General features: G+C 50.2%; 2 protein-coding genes across 2 annotated transcripts; one reads left to right on the forward strand and one right to left on the reverse strand.

The window, feature by feature from the left end:
* Nucleotides 1–6636: 6636 nt before the first annotated feature.
* PV06_10088 (uncharacterized protein) lies at nt 6637–8440 on the forward strand (the record flags this gene model as incomplete). Its single annotated transcript, XM_016411590.1, has 5 exons — nt 6637–7023; nt 7074–7127; nt 7182–7306; nt 7359–7557; nt 7604–8440. The coding sequence occupies 5 exons, from the start codon at nt 6637–6639 to the stop codon at nt 8438–8440; spliced, it is 1602 nt and encodes a 533-aa protein (XP_016258344.1).
* Nucleotides 8441–8619: 179 nt separating this feature from the next.
* On the reverse strand, nt 8620–11518 carry PV06_10089 (uncharacterized protein; the record flags this gene model as incomplete). The annotated part of the gene is made up of 7 exons (XM_016411591.1): nt 8620–9396; nt 9459–9576; nt 9630–9894; nt 10259–10452; nt 10504–10841; nt 10902–11360; nt 11423–11518. 7 exons carry the CDS (start codon nt 11516–11518, stop codon nt 8620–8622), a joined length of 2247 nt encoding a protein of 748 aa, XP_016258345.1.
* Between the last annotated feature and the right edge of the window lie 3314 nt (nt 11519–14832).

Below are 14832 nucleotides of genomic sequence, written 5' to 3' on the forward strand. Positions count from 1 at the left end.
TTAGACCAGGACAGGAAAATACCTGTCGATTCCCACCTTCCTTCATCTCATTTATCTCGCCGGACATGAGGCGATTGATGCAACAAATCACCTATGATCTAGAAGATTCATCGAATCGAGTCTCGAAAACGGCCTTCTCCAGGTTCCACTTCCACTGGCGAAAGACCGGGCCAAAAATCATTGGTGTTAGCACCTTGAAGTGTCTCGATGGGGCTCCCAGCTCTGGTCTCCGCCGGAGCCTGTTCTGTCAAGTCCATTTCAGTGCTGATCCGGGATAGTGCCGATATGTTCTGTTCAATCCCTCCAGTGACGAAGCAGTGGGGTCACGTTGGCTGAGGGTAGATCTTATATTTCGCAAAAAGTCGGCCGCGTAGCCGTTGCAGAGACTGAATGCATAGCCATGAATGGTAGGCGGATGGTTACAGTCGACCTTGTGACTTCGTGACCGTGATGTGTTTGTGGTTTGATCCGACAATGGAGCCTTCAAACCAACGGCACAAACCGGCCATTGCAGACACTGTCGGCCCATTCCGCAGCCTTCTCGTTCTCATACTGCCGACTCCAGCGTCAGGGATACACATGCATGATCTGCCATCCAAGCCAAACGAGATGCTTGGAGACTTTGTGATATGAAAATTAGTTGGATAAATGCCCTCACATAGCAGAGAAGTTGCCCTGTTATACTGATCGTTGTCGACACGTCTTGTTAAGAAGGTTGTCTTCACCAAGTTCACATCCCCAAACAAACATTTGTTTCTCACTGCGACAGGTATGGTCGCGTCCACAGGTCCTACGGCTATATTTCACCGGTCTTTCACCAAGAACTATGATACTGCTGTTGGCGGGAAGGGTGTCTACATCATTGGACCCGATGGAAGAAAGACGTTAGATGGTAGTAGCGGTGCAGCGGTCTCATGCTTGGGTCATGGACATCCGGTCATAATTGAGGCGATTATACAGCAGGCTAGAACCATGGCGTATGCCCACAGCTCCTTTTTCACGAGTTCGCCAGCTGAGGAGCTGGCACATTTATTGTGTTCTCTTAGCAACGGAGCTTTTACCAAACTCCTTGTTTTAAGCTCAGGTAATGCGAGCTTGAGGCTCTAAGGGCTGGTGACTATCAGCTGCTGACGAGTCCTTAAACAGGGTCCGAAGCGGTCGAGTCAGCCATTAAAATTGCCCGGCAATACCACTTCGCTCGTGGCGACAAGCAGCGTGTTAATTATATCTCCCGGGAGTTCTCGTATCATGGCAATAGCATAGGAGCCTTGTCGGCTGGGCATCATCCTCAACGACGCGAAGCATTTGTCCCTTTGCTGTCATCTGCGTTCCATCATGTTTCGCCTTGCTTCTTCTCCAGAGACGGTCGGGAGGGCGAGGTTGAAGAAGCTTACGTGGAGCGCCTGGTTGCAGAATATGAAGCCATGTTTGAGAAGCTTGGGTCTGATACTGTGGCAGCCGTCATGGTAGAACCAGTGTCAGGCGCGACCTTGGGTGGCGTCCCTGCGGCGGCAGGCTATCTCAGGCGGCTGAGACAATTGTGCGACAAGCATGGCTCGCTACTCATCTTTGACGAAGTCATGTGTGGGATGGGCAGGATCGGCACCTTGCATGCATGGCAGTCCCTTGGAGGAGTGGCTCCTGATATTGAAACCATCGGGAAAGGCTTAGGCGCAGGGTATCAACCCATTTCTGGGGTTTTGGTAAGCGGAAAGATCGAGGAAGAGTTTCGGCAGGGACAAAGCAAAACACCATTTTTGAGTGGCCATACTTATCAAGACCATTCGATAGCATGCGCTGCAGCACTCGCGACTCAGCGCACCATTCGAGATAAAGATCTTTTGACCAACGTCCGAGTGATGGGAAATCGCCTGGAAGAGCGGCTTAAGGCGACCGTTCCTATGCTCAAGGAAGTGAGAGGCCTTGGATTGTTCAGGGCAGTGGAGTTCAAGACGACTTCAACCTCGCCCCTTGCGGCTGACGTTGCGACGGCATGCTTGACGAACGGAGCTGCGGTGTATTTGTGCTCATCCGCCGTGGACGCGGTTCTGTTCGCACCGCCCTATATTATCCGTGAGCAGGAAATTGATGATCTTGTTGACATTTTTGTAGAGTCAGTGAAGCAGATTTTGGAAGCTCGAGGAAGCACGTCATCTTAGTGGAACACAGGGAAATCATCAATTGATGTGTAGAATATGACAGCTTTTATGCCTAGAACTGAGGGCCTCCTACCTAATTTCACCAGCTAAATTTCTTCTGGCTCTAGGCATTGTTAGGCGTGGAGAGCTTAACGAAAGCCGCGAAAGTCACTTAAACTGCTAAGGCAAGTGGCAAGCTGGGACACGCCCCTCAACCTTACGAAATCTTGTTGAAACGTGATTTGCAGCCGTCACTGCAGCGTTCACACCCTGTGTCTTTCTAGTTTAGGCTCTTCCTGATTGTCCTTCTTCCTAAGCGTATCTTCCCCGGTAAGTTTCCCTCTGCACTTAGCTATACTACTTTTACGCTCGATGACGAAAGGTCGGAAGGACTGCTTTGATCGACCAAAACAACGAGGTTCGGAGTTGGATAAGCCGGCGATTAATAGTACACCTGTCCACAGGTTTCTGGAAAATGGAACAAAGAGACAATATGAAGATGCTATGAGCATATGGGCTAAGTATGGTCTTCCGGTGTTACCTTTCACTCCAGCTCTACTGGTCTTATTCTTCTATATATGAATAGAACACGGCGACACAGAAAGATCTGCAAGACGGTCAGATTCCTGAGCACATGCACAGGCAAGGTGAAACGTAAGCCGGGTCATCAAATGGGGGCCATTTCACCTGCTCGCTTAACTATGAACATGAGTTTGTATCTCCATGCTTCAATCCCTTTTCGTTCTTCCATTCCGGCAGCAAAAAAACACACATCATACGGAAATGGATCACATCCCGCTTCCGCAAGTGGCATTTCACCAGCCGCTTCAGATTCCTTACATTCACAACCCAGATCTGGCTTATGACTTTGGCGACTTCCATACATTCCCAGCGCGGAAAGGATGGGATCTTACACGACTCTATAGCTGCACGACGGAAGATAACAGCCATGTCTCGACCGACTTGCTCTCATTTTTTCAGTCATGGTGTTTCGTGGGATTTACCGCCGAGATTCTGCGTACCGGAAATGTTTCGCTTGCATTAGACAACATCTGCAGGGAAGAATTCGGCAAGAAATTCCTCACTACAGCCTCGCTGCCGAGAATGCTGAAAGAGGTCGCCCTGGCTCTCGAAGGCCTTGAATCGAACGAGCAGGCCACTCGCATGCAGGATATCAACGATGCCATAGCAACCGTTGACAAAGTAACGACTCATATCTCCAGTCTTGCCATGCATCCGTTCTCCCCTCGGGCGTCTTGGAAAGAAACGCCGGCTTCGCTTGTATACCTCTCCGTGATCACACTGGTAGAATATCTAGATCACTTCGCAATCCAGCTCATGAACCGTTTTTCTCATCTGCAGGCAGACGATCGGATGTTTGGTGGACGGAGCAAGCTGGTCGATCAGCGTATGCTGGATGCTGGCTGGTGTGCGAATGAGGTCGCAAGACTGACCGCTCAGGGGTATCGCGAGACAACGCGATATTACCTGGGCTTCGTGGAGAGGCCCAGCAGGCATGAGGGTTGCCACGAGGAACAGTGTCGTCTCGCACAGATCGATGAGCGGGCTTATAGGACAAGGCACGTCGCTGCCTGTACGGAGGAACAATGTCCCTTCGTCGACGTAGATGTCTCCAGTGTGGTGAGAGCGGCCGAGATTCCGATTCTGACGGCTGTGGATGGAAACAACAAGCAACCTCTGAAGGTTTGTGTTGCTTCATCTCGCTCCGTACACGGAGACGCGAAGCCCTACGTGGCTATATCACATGTCTGGTCAGAGTACGTCGCTTTTCCCTCAATCCTCATCACTGCTCTAATATTGTTTCGAAAGTGGCCTTGGGAATCCCCACCGCAATGCGCTTCCAGCCTGCCAGATACTTACGATTCAGCGTCGCGCCAATGCTCTCTACCACCACGAGAACGAGCCTCCAGCTCTGATCCCTTTCTGGATCGACACCTTGTGCGTCCCTCTTGAGGCCAATCTCCGGAAGACTGCCATTATTTCCATGCGGAAAGTATATTCGTCGTCCGCCAAACTGCTCATATTAGATGCCTCCGTTGCACGCTACAGTATAGATTCTCCCCCATTGGAGCAACTGTTCGCCCTCGCCACGTCCACTTGGCTGACACGGCTGTGGACCTACCAGGAAGCTGCACTCACCCGACAGCATTATTACCAGTTTGCTTCCAGGGCCCTGACAACCCGGGACATCAAATCCCGCTGGACTTCCTCTTCCTCACCAGATGAGATCGGCGACATCTCAACACTACTATACTTCAACGCCACCGTGCTTGTAGACCCCATGTCTGTGTTCACCGTCGTCGCCCCTACCGAGACGGCGCTGCGCTTCCGCTACATGGCCAATTCGCTGATCTTCCGAACCACCTCCCGCGCCAGTGACGAGGCCATTTGCCTCGCTGGCATTCTTGACCGTGATGTGACCGACATTGTGACCTTACATGACGACCGAGAAAGGATTGCGCGCCTGCTGATGTCCCTTGACACAGTGCCAGATAGTATTTTGTTCGCCAATCGTCCGCGGCAGCGACGACGACGTAGGGGCGAGGGATGGATACCGATGAGTTTCCTGGGTGGTGGCGGTGCGGCCGGGCTGCCTGCTCAACCAGGAGTAGCCGTACCGACTGAAGACGGTTTGGTGGTGGATTGCGAGGGGCTGCTAATTGCAGAGCAGCAACAGAACGAGGAGGGAAGGCAAAGTGGATTAGGAGAAACGGAATCAGTCACCAACGCACTTGTCCTCGCCACCGAGCATCACCGTTACTACGTCACTCTGCCTGACAGAGGCAGTAGCCTTCCTTCTCTCATCACTCGTTCCAACGCGCGCGTCGGGATTCTCCTCAAAGATCCCATCCAGTTTCAGAACCGATACTGGGGCGCGTTGGTGGAGATTTCGGATGAGGCGGAGGAGAAAATTGGAAAGGAGAAGGCCAAAGATGGAATTCTCTACTGCCGATATGAAGCCTTTGTGTTCGTCGCGAGAGATGACATGAGCGAGTGCCCTGCAGGAGGGACGCTAGACAACATAAAGGGTCGGCCTGCTGCATTGAGACCTAAGGCACGATGGTGCGTTGGATAGCAAAGGGTGCTAGAAAATTTATCACTACAGGAGGGACGAAGGACTCCAAATGTCAACCTAAGCTGAGGTTGGCTCCAGCCCTAAGTCTGCATCTTAACAGGCTGGGAGAAATGTAAGTGGCCACAAAGAGCATGATCTATTCATCGTCAACCGTTCTTTTAGGAGCAAGTATCTGGGGTTTTATTCTCGACTCAAACGCTGTGTCTGCTTGAGACAGCCAATTTTGGATGACAGCCTCAAGGACATCGACTCCAGCCAAAAGTAATCCTCACATATCTTGATATTCGCCTGCTAATCTCGTGATGTAGGCCGCGCATCTAACACGGTCAGACTCAGAATCACTATGATCTGATTATGCAGCTGGCCCGACAATGTAAGATTCATGATGCCTGGGGGGGATTTGGCAATGACACTGCACAGGTTCGGGTCGAATGGATGAGTCGGGTAAGTGAACGTTCTATCTGAAGGTATCTGAAGATATGAGGGTTTGTCCGTGAGTCGAAATGCAGTGCCGGGGTGGCATAAATGGTGACCCATCTACAAAGCGGCCTTCGCTCACCCTCTAGGCTTTAACCGTAAGTGGCGATTAGGCTTTTCGTCCTCGAGTAATAGAGGCTGGTAATTGTGAAGAGTCCCCCGCAGTGCAGTCCATCAAACCTGACCTTTCCATCTCTTCGACTCCATCGCCACTCCACATCATTCGTGTGACTTCGTGTGACCCGAACTCACGGCCTTCCATCATCTGGAATTTGGTTTCCGTTTTGCTATGCGCGGCCAATGCAGCTCACTTCTAGCAGAACGACTAAGCGCATGATGAGTCCCTCGTCCACTCCAGCTCGGCCGGCCAAAAGGGCGAGGATAGCCTGCAATGCATGCAAGCAAAAGAAACAGAAGGTGATCAACTTCTGCCCAGGTTGACGCCACACCGAAGTTCTTATTAATTTGAATGTCAGTGCGATGGTGCGCAACCGGCTTGCGGCAACTGTGTCAAAGCCGGGAGAGGTAAGACCCATAAAGCCATCTCTTCGTTGATGTCGCTCAAGGAAGTTCAGATTGCACGATCGAGGACCCTTCGTCGAAGAGGCAGCTACCACCAAACTACATAGAGCTGCTAGAGTCGAGGATTGCACACCTGGAACAGTTGTTGCGAGACTCACACGTGGATGTTGCCAACGACCATCTCGAATCTCATTTCGACGGCCCCGACAATGCAACTCTCACTGTCCTAGAAACATCACCAATCGACAATGACGGTAATGGGCAGGACGATGGCCGTCCAATGTACAATCTTAATGCATCGTTCCCGAGCCACCATGAACTAATGTCAATAACAGCTCTGCGGCCAACCCGTTCCTCTCCTCTGAAGACCCAAACCGTGTGGCAAATAGGCGACGCGAATCGATGGTGTCAGGGGAACTTACTGATAACGCCATCGAAGCTCTTGCGATGAGTTCGGCTACGGGCGAATTGCGTTACTACGGACCAAGTTCAGTACTGGCCTTTACTACAGCCATCAGTTCGGTCCTCCGAAGCGTCCGCCTTCAAGGTCCGGGTATGACTCTCTCCAATATACGCAACGAAGCATGGCGTAATCTCCCAAGACCTATACCGGCACCTCTTCCTGATCAAATCTTTGGTGGTTTGCTCGCCGACGCTTATTTTGCCCATGTGCATCCTCAGTACCCTTTCCTCCATCGACCGACATTCGACTTTTGGGAAAGTAGTGTGCATGGAGCCAGTGCAAGTAACACTTCACCAGACACTACACATGCGTACTTTGTCTATATGGTATTCACTGATGCTGCAGCGTTACGGATTTATTTACTGAGTCTCCACAGGTTTATGCCGTTGGTGCTTTGGTGTCTCCCGCCCTGAGCCCGAGTTCAGCAGAAGTACCACGCTTCCTTTCATTTTCCTCGGGAACATTGCTGATGACTACAATGCAGAGCCTATATGCCACGGGAGAGCTTTACTTTGAGAAAGTGGTCGGCTTAGAAGGTCTGGAGTCTATCCAAGCAATACTCTGCTGTGCCATGTACTCGATGCGCTCGTCGAGCGGCGTGTCAATATGGTCTGATGTCTTACCAAGTATCCTTCGAACTTACCCTCTTACAATTGACTAGGACCTTGTCTGGCCTTGCCCTTAGACAGTGCACGGAACTTGGGCTCCATCGCAAAATACCCTGGGCTGCCAGTGGAAGGGACGTCCTCGCAACCCAGATCCAACGTCGAGTGTTCTGGGTAGCTTACAATCTCGATCGTATTGCCGCAGTATCGACAGGTCGACCATTTGGAATTGCTGAAGATGATATTGATGTAGAGGTATGAAGAACTTTGATAGATTTTCATTTTCTGATTCGCAACAAAGCTCCCGGAGGACGTCAACGACGAAGACATCACTCCAACTGGCCTTCTAGCCACCCCTCGAACATCTCATACGGAGCATCCTACAACTATATCTGCGGGCCTGCATAATATTCGGCTACGACGTATCTGGGTGTCCATTCAGACGGTCATTTACCCGACGCATGGGGACCCCCCACAATCTCCAGAAAATGTGGTCGCGGAAGATCTCAAGGACAGATTAAACTCCTGGTACGCGCAATGTCCTCTCCCACAGACGGGAAATTTCGCATTTGGATCGAAGCAGTGGTTCAGCTTGACGTATCATCACACAATCATCTTGATCCATCGGCAACAACTTGTCTCACACGCTAGGAACAATTTTCAACCTTCTGATGACATGACTCCGATATATCTGGAATGTGCTAGGTCAGCTTCCACTCTTTGTCAGATGTATCAAGAACTATATTTCGGCGTTACCGTCGGCTACACCACAGGTGCTTTACACGTCCTTTTCCTTGGAGGTTTGACCTTTTTATACTGTCTCTGGGTCAGTGAAGGTTGTCGGTTGGCATATCGGAGAGACACAGTCGCTGCGATTTGTACTGCTTGTACTGTCTCACTCGTAATCATGACCGAAAGGTGGTCTGCAGCACAGCCATTCAGAGACACATTCAAAGCGTTGTCCGAAGCTACACAATCTATGCTGGCAACTCATGACGGAAAAGAAACGCCTGAAACACTCCTTCCGGTTATTTCTACTGGGCAAAACCCTCGTATACCTCAATATCTCTCCGACATAGGCTCTTTGGGGATGTGTGCATCCACCGAACATCTCATCACGCGCATGATCAGCCAATAAAAGAGACATAATATTCGAAGCATCATAGGACAGATCTCTTGCAAGGCTACATCTCTTTCTCGTTCGTGAGACAATGCAACAAGTATCAACACAAGCTTCACATGTTCATTTTATGACTTCCTCCGCTATGATCGCTTGGTCCAGAGCTTTTCCCTCAACATGAGCCACTTTCAGCTCTCCTATAACTTTGAAAACGATGACAGCGCCTGGTCGGCCAACAGCTGGTCGATGTAAGCTTTTACGACTTGTGCTGCACCTACGCTGTATCGGAACCCGGCCCCTCCAAATCCATACGCGTGTACAACTTTGCCTGTCCTTTCCAAGCGATAGCCCCCTTTTCTATCTGGCCGAATGCCGACGATATCTCGCTTGATCTTCACATCTTTAAACATACCATTTGTCATGATGTTGACGCGGCGAATGATATCTTCCCTCAATGGTGGACTGACCTCGGTGTTCAAGTTTCCTTCGTCGGAAATGCCGCCTATAATGACACCGCCAGACAGTAACCGTGGCAGAACATATGTGTACTCTCTACCACGGCGGATTTTGACTTCCTTGTCCATCAAACCGGATGGACTACTGATATCCACAGGTGGTTCTACGAGCATGGTTTGGCCACGGACTCCCACGACTTGAGGGTCAGAGGCTAATTGCTCAGCTCCAAGGCCTGATGCATTGACCACGACTTCACATCGGATCATATCTCGTGCCTGGTCGAGAGAAGCAACCCCAGCACGAATGAATGCCACAGCATACTCTGCCTCTAGCTTTTCCTTGATCCAAACAAGGTAGACGTCTGGATTGACAGCCAAAGCAGTGAATCTATTTCCTGAGAAAGTCCCCGGCGGCAATTCATCCTGCGTCAGGGGCCGACAACCTGGGATTACCTTTTCATACCAAGCGCCGGTGCTTTTGTGGTTGGGATCATCCCAGTACTCGCTGACTTTGACAGTCTTTGGATTACTGTCAGCTGCAAGAAAGGCTAACTATGTAAAATATTCTCAAGTCGACTTACCTGGGTTCCACTGGTTGGGTCTTGATGTGCCAATGCCCAGTAGAATCGGAATGATGCAAGTTGCATTTTCTTGTCACGGTCGTCATCAGTAGCAACAGGCAATATCACAGCTCCCGCCCTACCAAGCTGCGTCAGTCATCGTTTCCAAAAGCCTCCTGCATCGTCACAAACCATGGACTCGCCCATTTCGTTGAGTCGTCCCCGGGAAGCTCTCGTGCAACAATGGTGACTCGGTAGCCTGCTTGTGACAGGATCAAGGCGGTCGTCAGGCCAATGATGCCACTCCCCACGATGCCGACATGGCTGCGGTTGCCATTCTGGTTCGCCATACCGTACATTGCGAGGCTCAAGTTCCCTACTGAAGGAGCGACTTCTGGAAGGCTTGTCAAGGGGTGGTTCTTGGCCTCATAAGCGTAATCACGACCAGTATCTGGAACTAGTGGGATGAAGCGCTCAACTTCGATCAGATCACATGTTTCCAGCAGACTCTCAGGTGCTCTCGCTCCCCTCGTCTGTTACCGGAAAGTCCCGTGGAGAAATGGACGGAGTTGTACACCAAATGACACTGTCGAAGGACTTTCGACCTTCGGACTTCCCCCTTCACAGGCATGGGGACCAATCTCGGAGGAAACCGAGGAGTTCTCCCCTGAGATCTCCAGCACGGAAACTGCCGACTCCATGTCATCACCATCGCGAACACAACGAGCTTTGTTTTACAATAATTAACAAATAGAGCGATTCAATCAGACGCCAACATACTACACCAAGACTAAGCATTCTTGCTAGCTATGAGTGGGTACCATTTGTCAAGGTCCCGTTGGCTTGCCGATGTTGTTGGACTTCAGCCATGTTTACAGGCGAGATGGCTTTGCCTGTTTCCAAGAACGATCTAACATTTTCCAAAGCTTCTCGGTACGCTCGCTGCCAGGCAATATCCGAAATGCCACCCATGTGTGGTTGAATCATGACTCGATCATTCCTGATGAAGTATGGGCTTTGAAGTTGTTAGCGATTCATTCGGGTACTGTCAACGGCAACAACTTACTTGATTTTGGGTTCATTGTCAAAAACGTCGAGGCCTGCACGCGCGACCTTACCACTCTCGAGCGCCTCAATGAGTGCGTCTTCCTGAATGACAGGACCTCGTGAGGTATTGACCAAGAAGACACCGTCCTTCATCTTGGCAAATTGCTCACGGCCAATCAACCCTTCGGTTTTGTCGTTGAGCGGACAGTGAAGCGTCAAGACGTCTGCCGTCGAAAGAAGTTCATCGAGAGATGAGCACCATGTTGCATCGTAGAGCGCTTCTTCATCGGGTAACAGTCGCGTACGTTGCCAATAGCTGATTTTCATATTGAACACCCTGGCTCGTCGGGCAACATGCTGACTCCAATGTCAGGAGACCACGAGATGAAAAATATTACATGAAAGGGGGGTCGTTACCTTTCCAATTGAACCCATTCCTAGAATCCCAAGTCTCATTCCTGCTGGATCTCTCGTGGGTGCCAGTATACCTTCCGGGGGGTTTCCCTGGCTATTGTCGAGGCGCAACTTTCCTCTCCAGGTACCATTGGCGATGCTGGTCGACAAACGCTGGACATCTCGAATGATTCCTAGCATGAAGAAGATTGCTAGGTCTGCCGTTGACTCATTCACTGCATTGCGACTGTTGCAGAAGATGATCCCGTTTCGTGACATCCAGTCGACATCAAATTCGTTATAGCCTGCACTTGCCGATGCCATGATTTTACATTGAGGCAACAAAGAGCGGAGAAGCTCTTCATCGAATGGTTCATAAAGCTTTATTCCCATCAAGATGACAATGGCATCAAATGGGCCGTCCGATTTCGCTTTGGCTGCGAGTCTGTCAATCGTCGTTTGTCGATCTCCAGGTATAACTGTCTATGGTTACCCTCGTATCAGCACCTGATCAGGAAATCTCATGTACAAGATGCAATACTTACATGGAGATCATACTTTGACTCGAAATCTTTCATGTATTCCTCTCCTGCCCATGCTGGGTAGCTGATTGAGATGACCTTTCTCTTTGGGGCTGCCATGGTGAGCGGTTGATACAATATCCAGGACGCGACTAGTGTCCCTCACGTAGACTGTTCAGGATCAAGTCGTGAGAGGTATCAACATACAGACTACCTTGAAAGAGTTTACCGTAAACCAGTATGCTCGGTGCTCTTCTCCTTTGAGGTGGAGTGGCTTATCTCCACAGCTTCACATGGTTGAAACACGACGCCGGACTGAGCCGAGCAAAGCAATGACTTCCATCGGGCTTGTCACAGAGATATGTGGAGCCCCATCAAGAATACTCGGGTAAAGCACTTGGGTAATCGCATGTCGATCTGGGAGCTAGGCATACGTTCGAGCAAAATTCATTGAAAAGCTCGTCTGTGTAACAACTCTTCATGTTGTAAATTGGCTACGGTATCGACAAGATGGGCTCAATAGCGGTGGAATACGAAGACCCCCGTCCTCCCTTGGGAGTCATCTCATCTGAGATGAACATCTGTCGACTACCTGGAGATCCCAATAATATGCGAACGTTCGACTTTCCGGTAATCGAAGCAAGAACCAAAGGAGCACTTCTTGTTCGCATGGTCTCGGAAAGAGAATACTCACCGGAGGTACTGGACAATTTTGTGGCTGCTGGCCAGGAATTGATAGACAGAGGAGCAGTTGGGCTCATTACGAGTTGTGGTTTTCTAGCAATGGCTCAGAAAGAGTAAGGGGTCCTGTGCAAATGTACAATACTGTTTTCTTGAGGCTGACAACTTTCACATCAATAGGTTGTCCAGACGACTTTCGGTGCCCGTGGCGGCATCATCTTTACTTCAGATACCACTTATACGAACAACACTTCGCTACAGACAGGGAATTGGAATTCTCACGTTCGATCGCCTGAGACTCAATCATAGGCATTTGGCTGCGGTTGGTATCACCGACATTTCTGGTCTTTATATTTCGGGTCCACCACCAGAAGGCAGAATGAAGGGATGTCTGCGTGACGGTCTTCCATATAACGTCGATGCTCTGACAGAAGAACTGATCAAAGTTGCAATGGACCTTGTATCGGATCACAGCGACATAGGAGCTATTCTGTTGGAATGCACTCAGTTCCCTCCGTTCGCCGACGCTATACAAAGAGTGACGGGCTTGCCTGTGTATGATGTGACAACTTTGGCGAATTGGTTTTATGCGGGCTTGGTCAGAAAACCGTTTGCACCTCTAACTGCCACAGAAAAAGCAGACACATTGATCAAGAGACCTAGAACGGAGGAGGAGTTACTGGAAAATGAAGTCAAAACCACTTAGATGTAGTGGGTGTGTCTCTAGATCATAAATGAAATGAACATGTCTACACCACAGTAACTTCGTAGCAATTGTATCCCAGGTACATATTTGTTCAACATATTGTATCAAGTACCAGATACAACACCAAACTCCACCATGGCCTTGAACATGGCCGCTCTTCGGCCTCGTACGTAGTAATCCAGATCAACATAATACCCCAAGGAAAAGCGGCAGAAGTTCTCCACAATTGATATCTTGGATTCTTGGGATGGAGGGCGGGAGGCGTTGATTGATTGCTCCAGTCCCCGTACCCATTCAAGAGCTCTTACCTAGGAAGGTGAATATACGCTATACACCTTATCTCTCTTCGCCATGCTCGGCTCATGCCTAGGAAGCCAACCTTGACAAGGGTCTTCTGGTTGCGTGCGTCCGGCACGTTCCTACACAACGCCCCTTGCCGACGCCAACCTTTTTGGCCTTGCATCTTTCCCCGCGACACACACACACCAAGGACCCTCCTTGACAGATTCAAGCATGACCAACTGATAAGGTTGCTGCGAGACGGGAAACGGAGGGGGGAGGGGACGGACATGCGAGAACGTTTGACTATAAAGAGTATCAGAGATTCCAACAGCACTCTCACGCGCGCGCCTTGTCGGCCATGTACATACACTGTCCTGACATTTCGACCTCTATCAAATTGCTCTACCCCCGCATCACATAGGTTCCCCAGTACAAAACAACAAAGGCCAAGAAAAGAAAAGGGAAAACCACACCAAGCTACGACTTTACATTCATAATGTCCATCACTCAAGAGGCCGTGGTGGACCTCAAGCAAGGTCAGACCATGTTGCAAGACATGACCACCACCAAGAGCTATGAGAGCCAGGAGAATGCTTTGGATCTGGCATTGCAAAATTACATTCCCGACACGGATGCCGAAAAGAAACTCGTCCGCAAGGTGGACTTGTTCATGGTACCCATGCTGTGGTGGATGTGCATTTTGTGTTATTTGGACCGGAACAACATTGTGAGTATCTCTCTATCTCACACACTCTCCTTCTTCACGCTTGTACTACCCATTTACTCGATCCTGCTATCACGGAATAAAAAAGACAAAACTGACGCTCGACATTGGCAAAACACAGGGCAATGCCAACGCTGCTGGAATGAGTGAGGACATCAACATCGACGATTCGGGTGCGTACGCATCCCCAAATGCTTACCTTAATGACTGCTCACGGTTCAATCATCTGCAGACTACTCGATGCTCATCTCAATCTTTTTTATTGCTTACCTGATTTTCGAGATCCCTTCCAACCTTCTGCTCGCTAGAGTCAGACCGTCGTGGTACCTGGCCATCATCATGTCGCTGTGGGGGATGGTGTGCGCCTGCATGAGTCAGGTGAAGAATTACTCTGGCATTCTGGCATGTCGGTTCTTCCTGGGTGCCATCGAGGCCGGTTTTCTACCCGGTGTCATGTTTCTCATGTCTGGTAAGATACTGTACCCCAAACCTCTTCTATTTTTTGACCCGAGCTCTGCTGGAAACTGACACTTGCACAAAACAGCGTGGTACAAGAAGTCCGAGATCGGTATGTCTTTGATCAAAGCTTTTCTCCATTCCCTTTCCCATCCAAGCTCAATGCGAAACGGTCTCGACTGTGAAGTCGCAGGGCTTAACTGAATGACAATGTGTCTAGGCAAGAGATTCTCTCTTTTCTTCACGGCTTTGTGCGTTGCCGGTGCGGCGAGTGGTCTCATCTCTGGAGCCGTCATTTCGGGTCTAGAAGGCGCTCGGGGGATGGAAGGATGGCGATGGTTGTTCCTCATCGAGGGTGTCGGCACCACATTTACCGGTCTGGTGGCCGGTTTCGTCCTGCTCGACTACCCGGAAAATTCCAAACGGTTGACAGCCGAACAGCGGGAGCTGGGCGTCGTCCGTCTCATCCACGATCGCAACACGACCACGAGAGCGGTGAGCACGAAACTGTCGCCGCTGCAGGCCGTGCGCGCTGCGCTGTTCGACCTGAGGACCTACGTTTTTGCGATCCTGTACATGTTTGAC

This window comes from Exophiala oligosperma (genome assembly GCF_000835515.1).
Source record: "Exophiala oligosperma strain CBS 72588 unplaced genomic scaffold supercont1.11, whole genome shotgun sequence".
NCBI lineage: Eukaryota > Fungi > Ascomycota > Eurotiomycetes > Chaetothyriales > Herpotrichiellaceae > Exophiala > Exophiala oligosperma.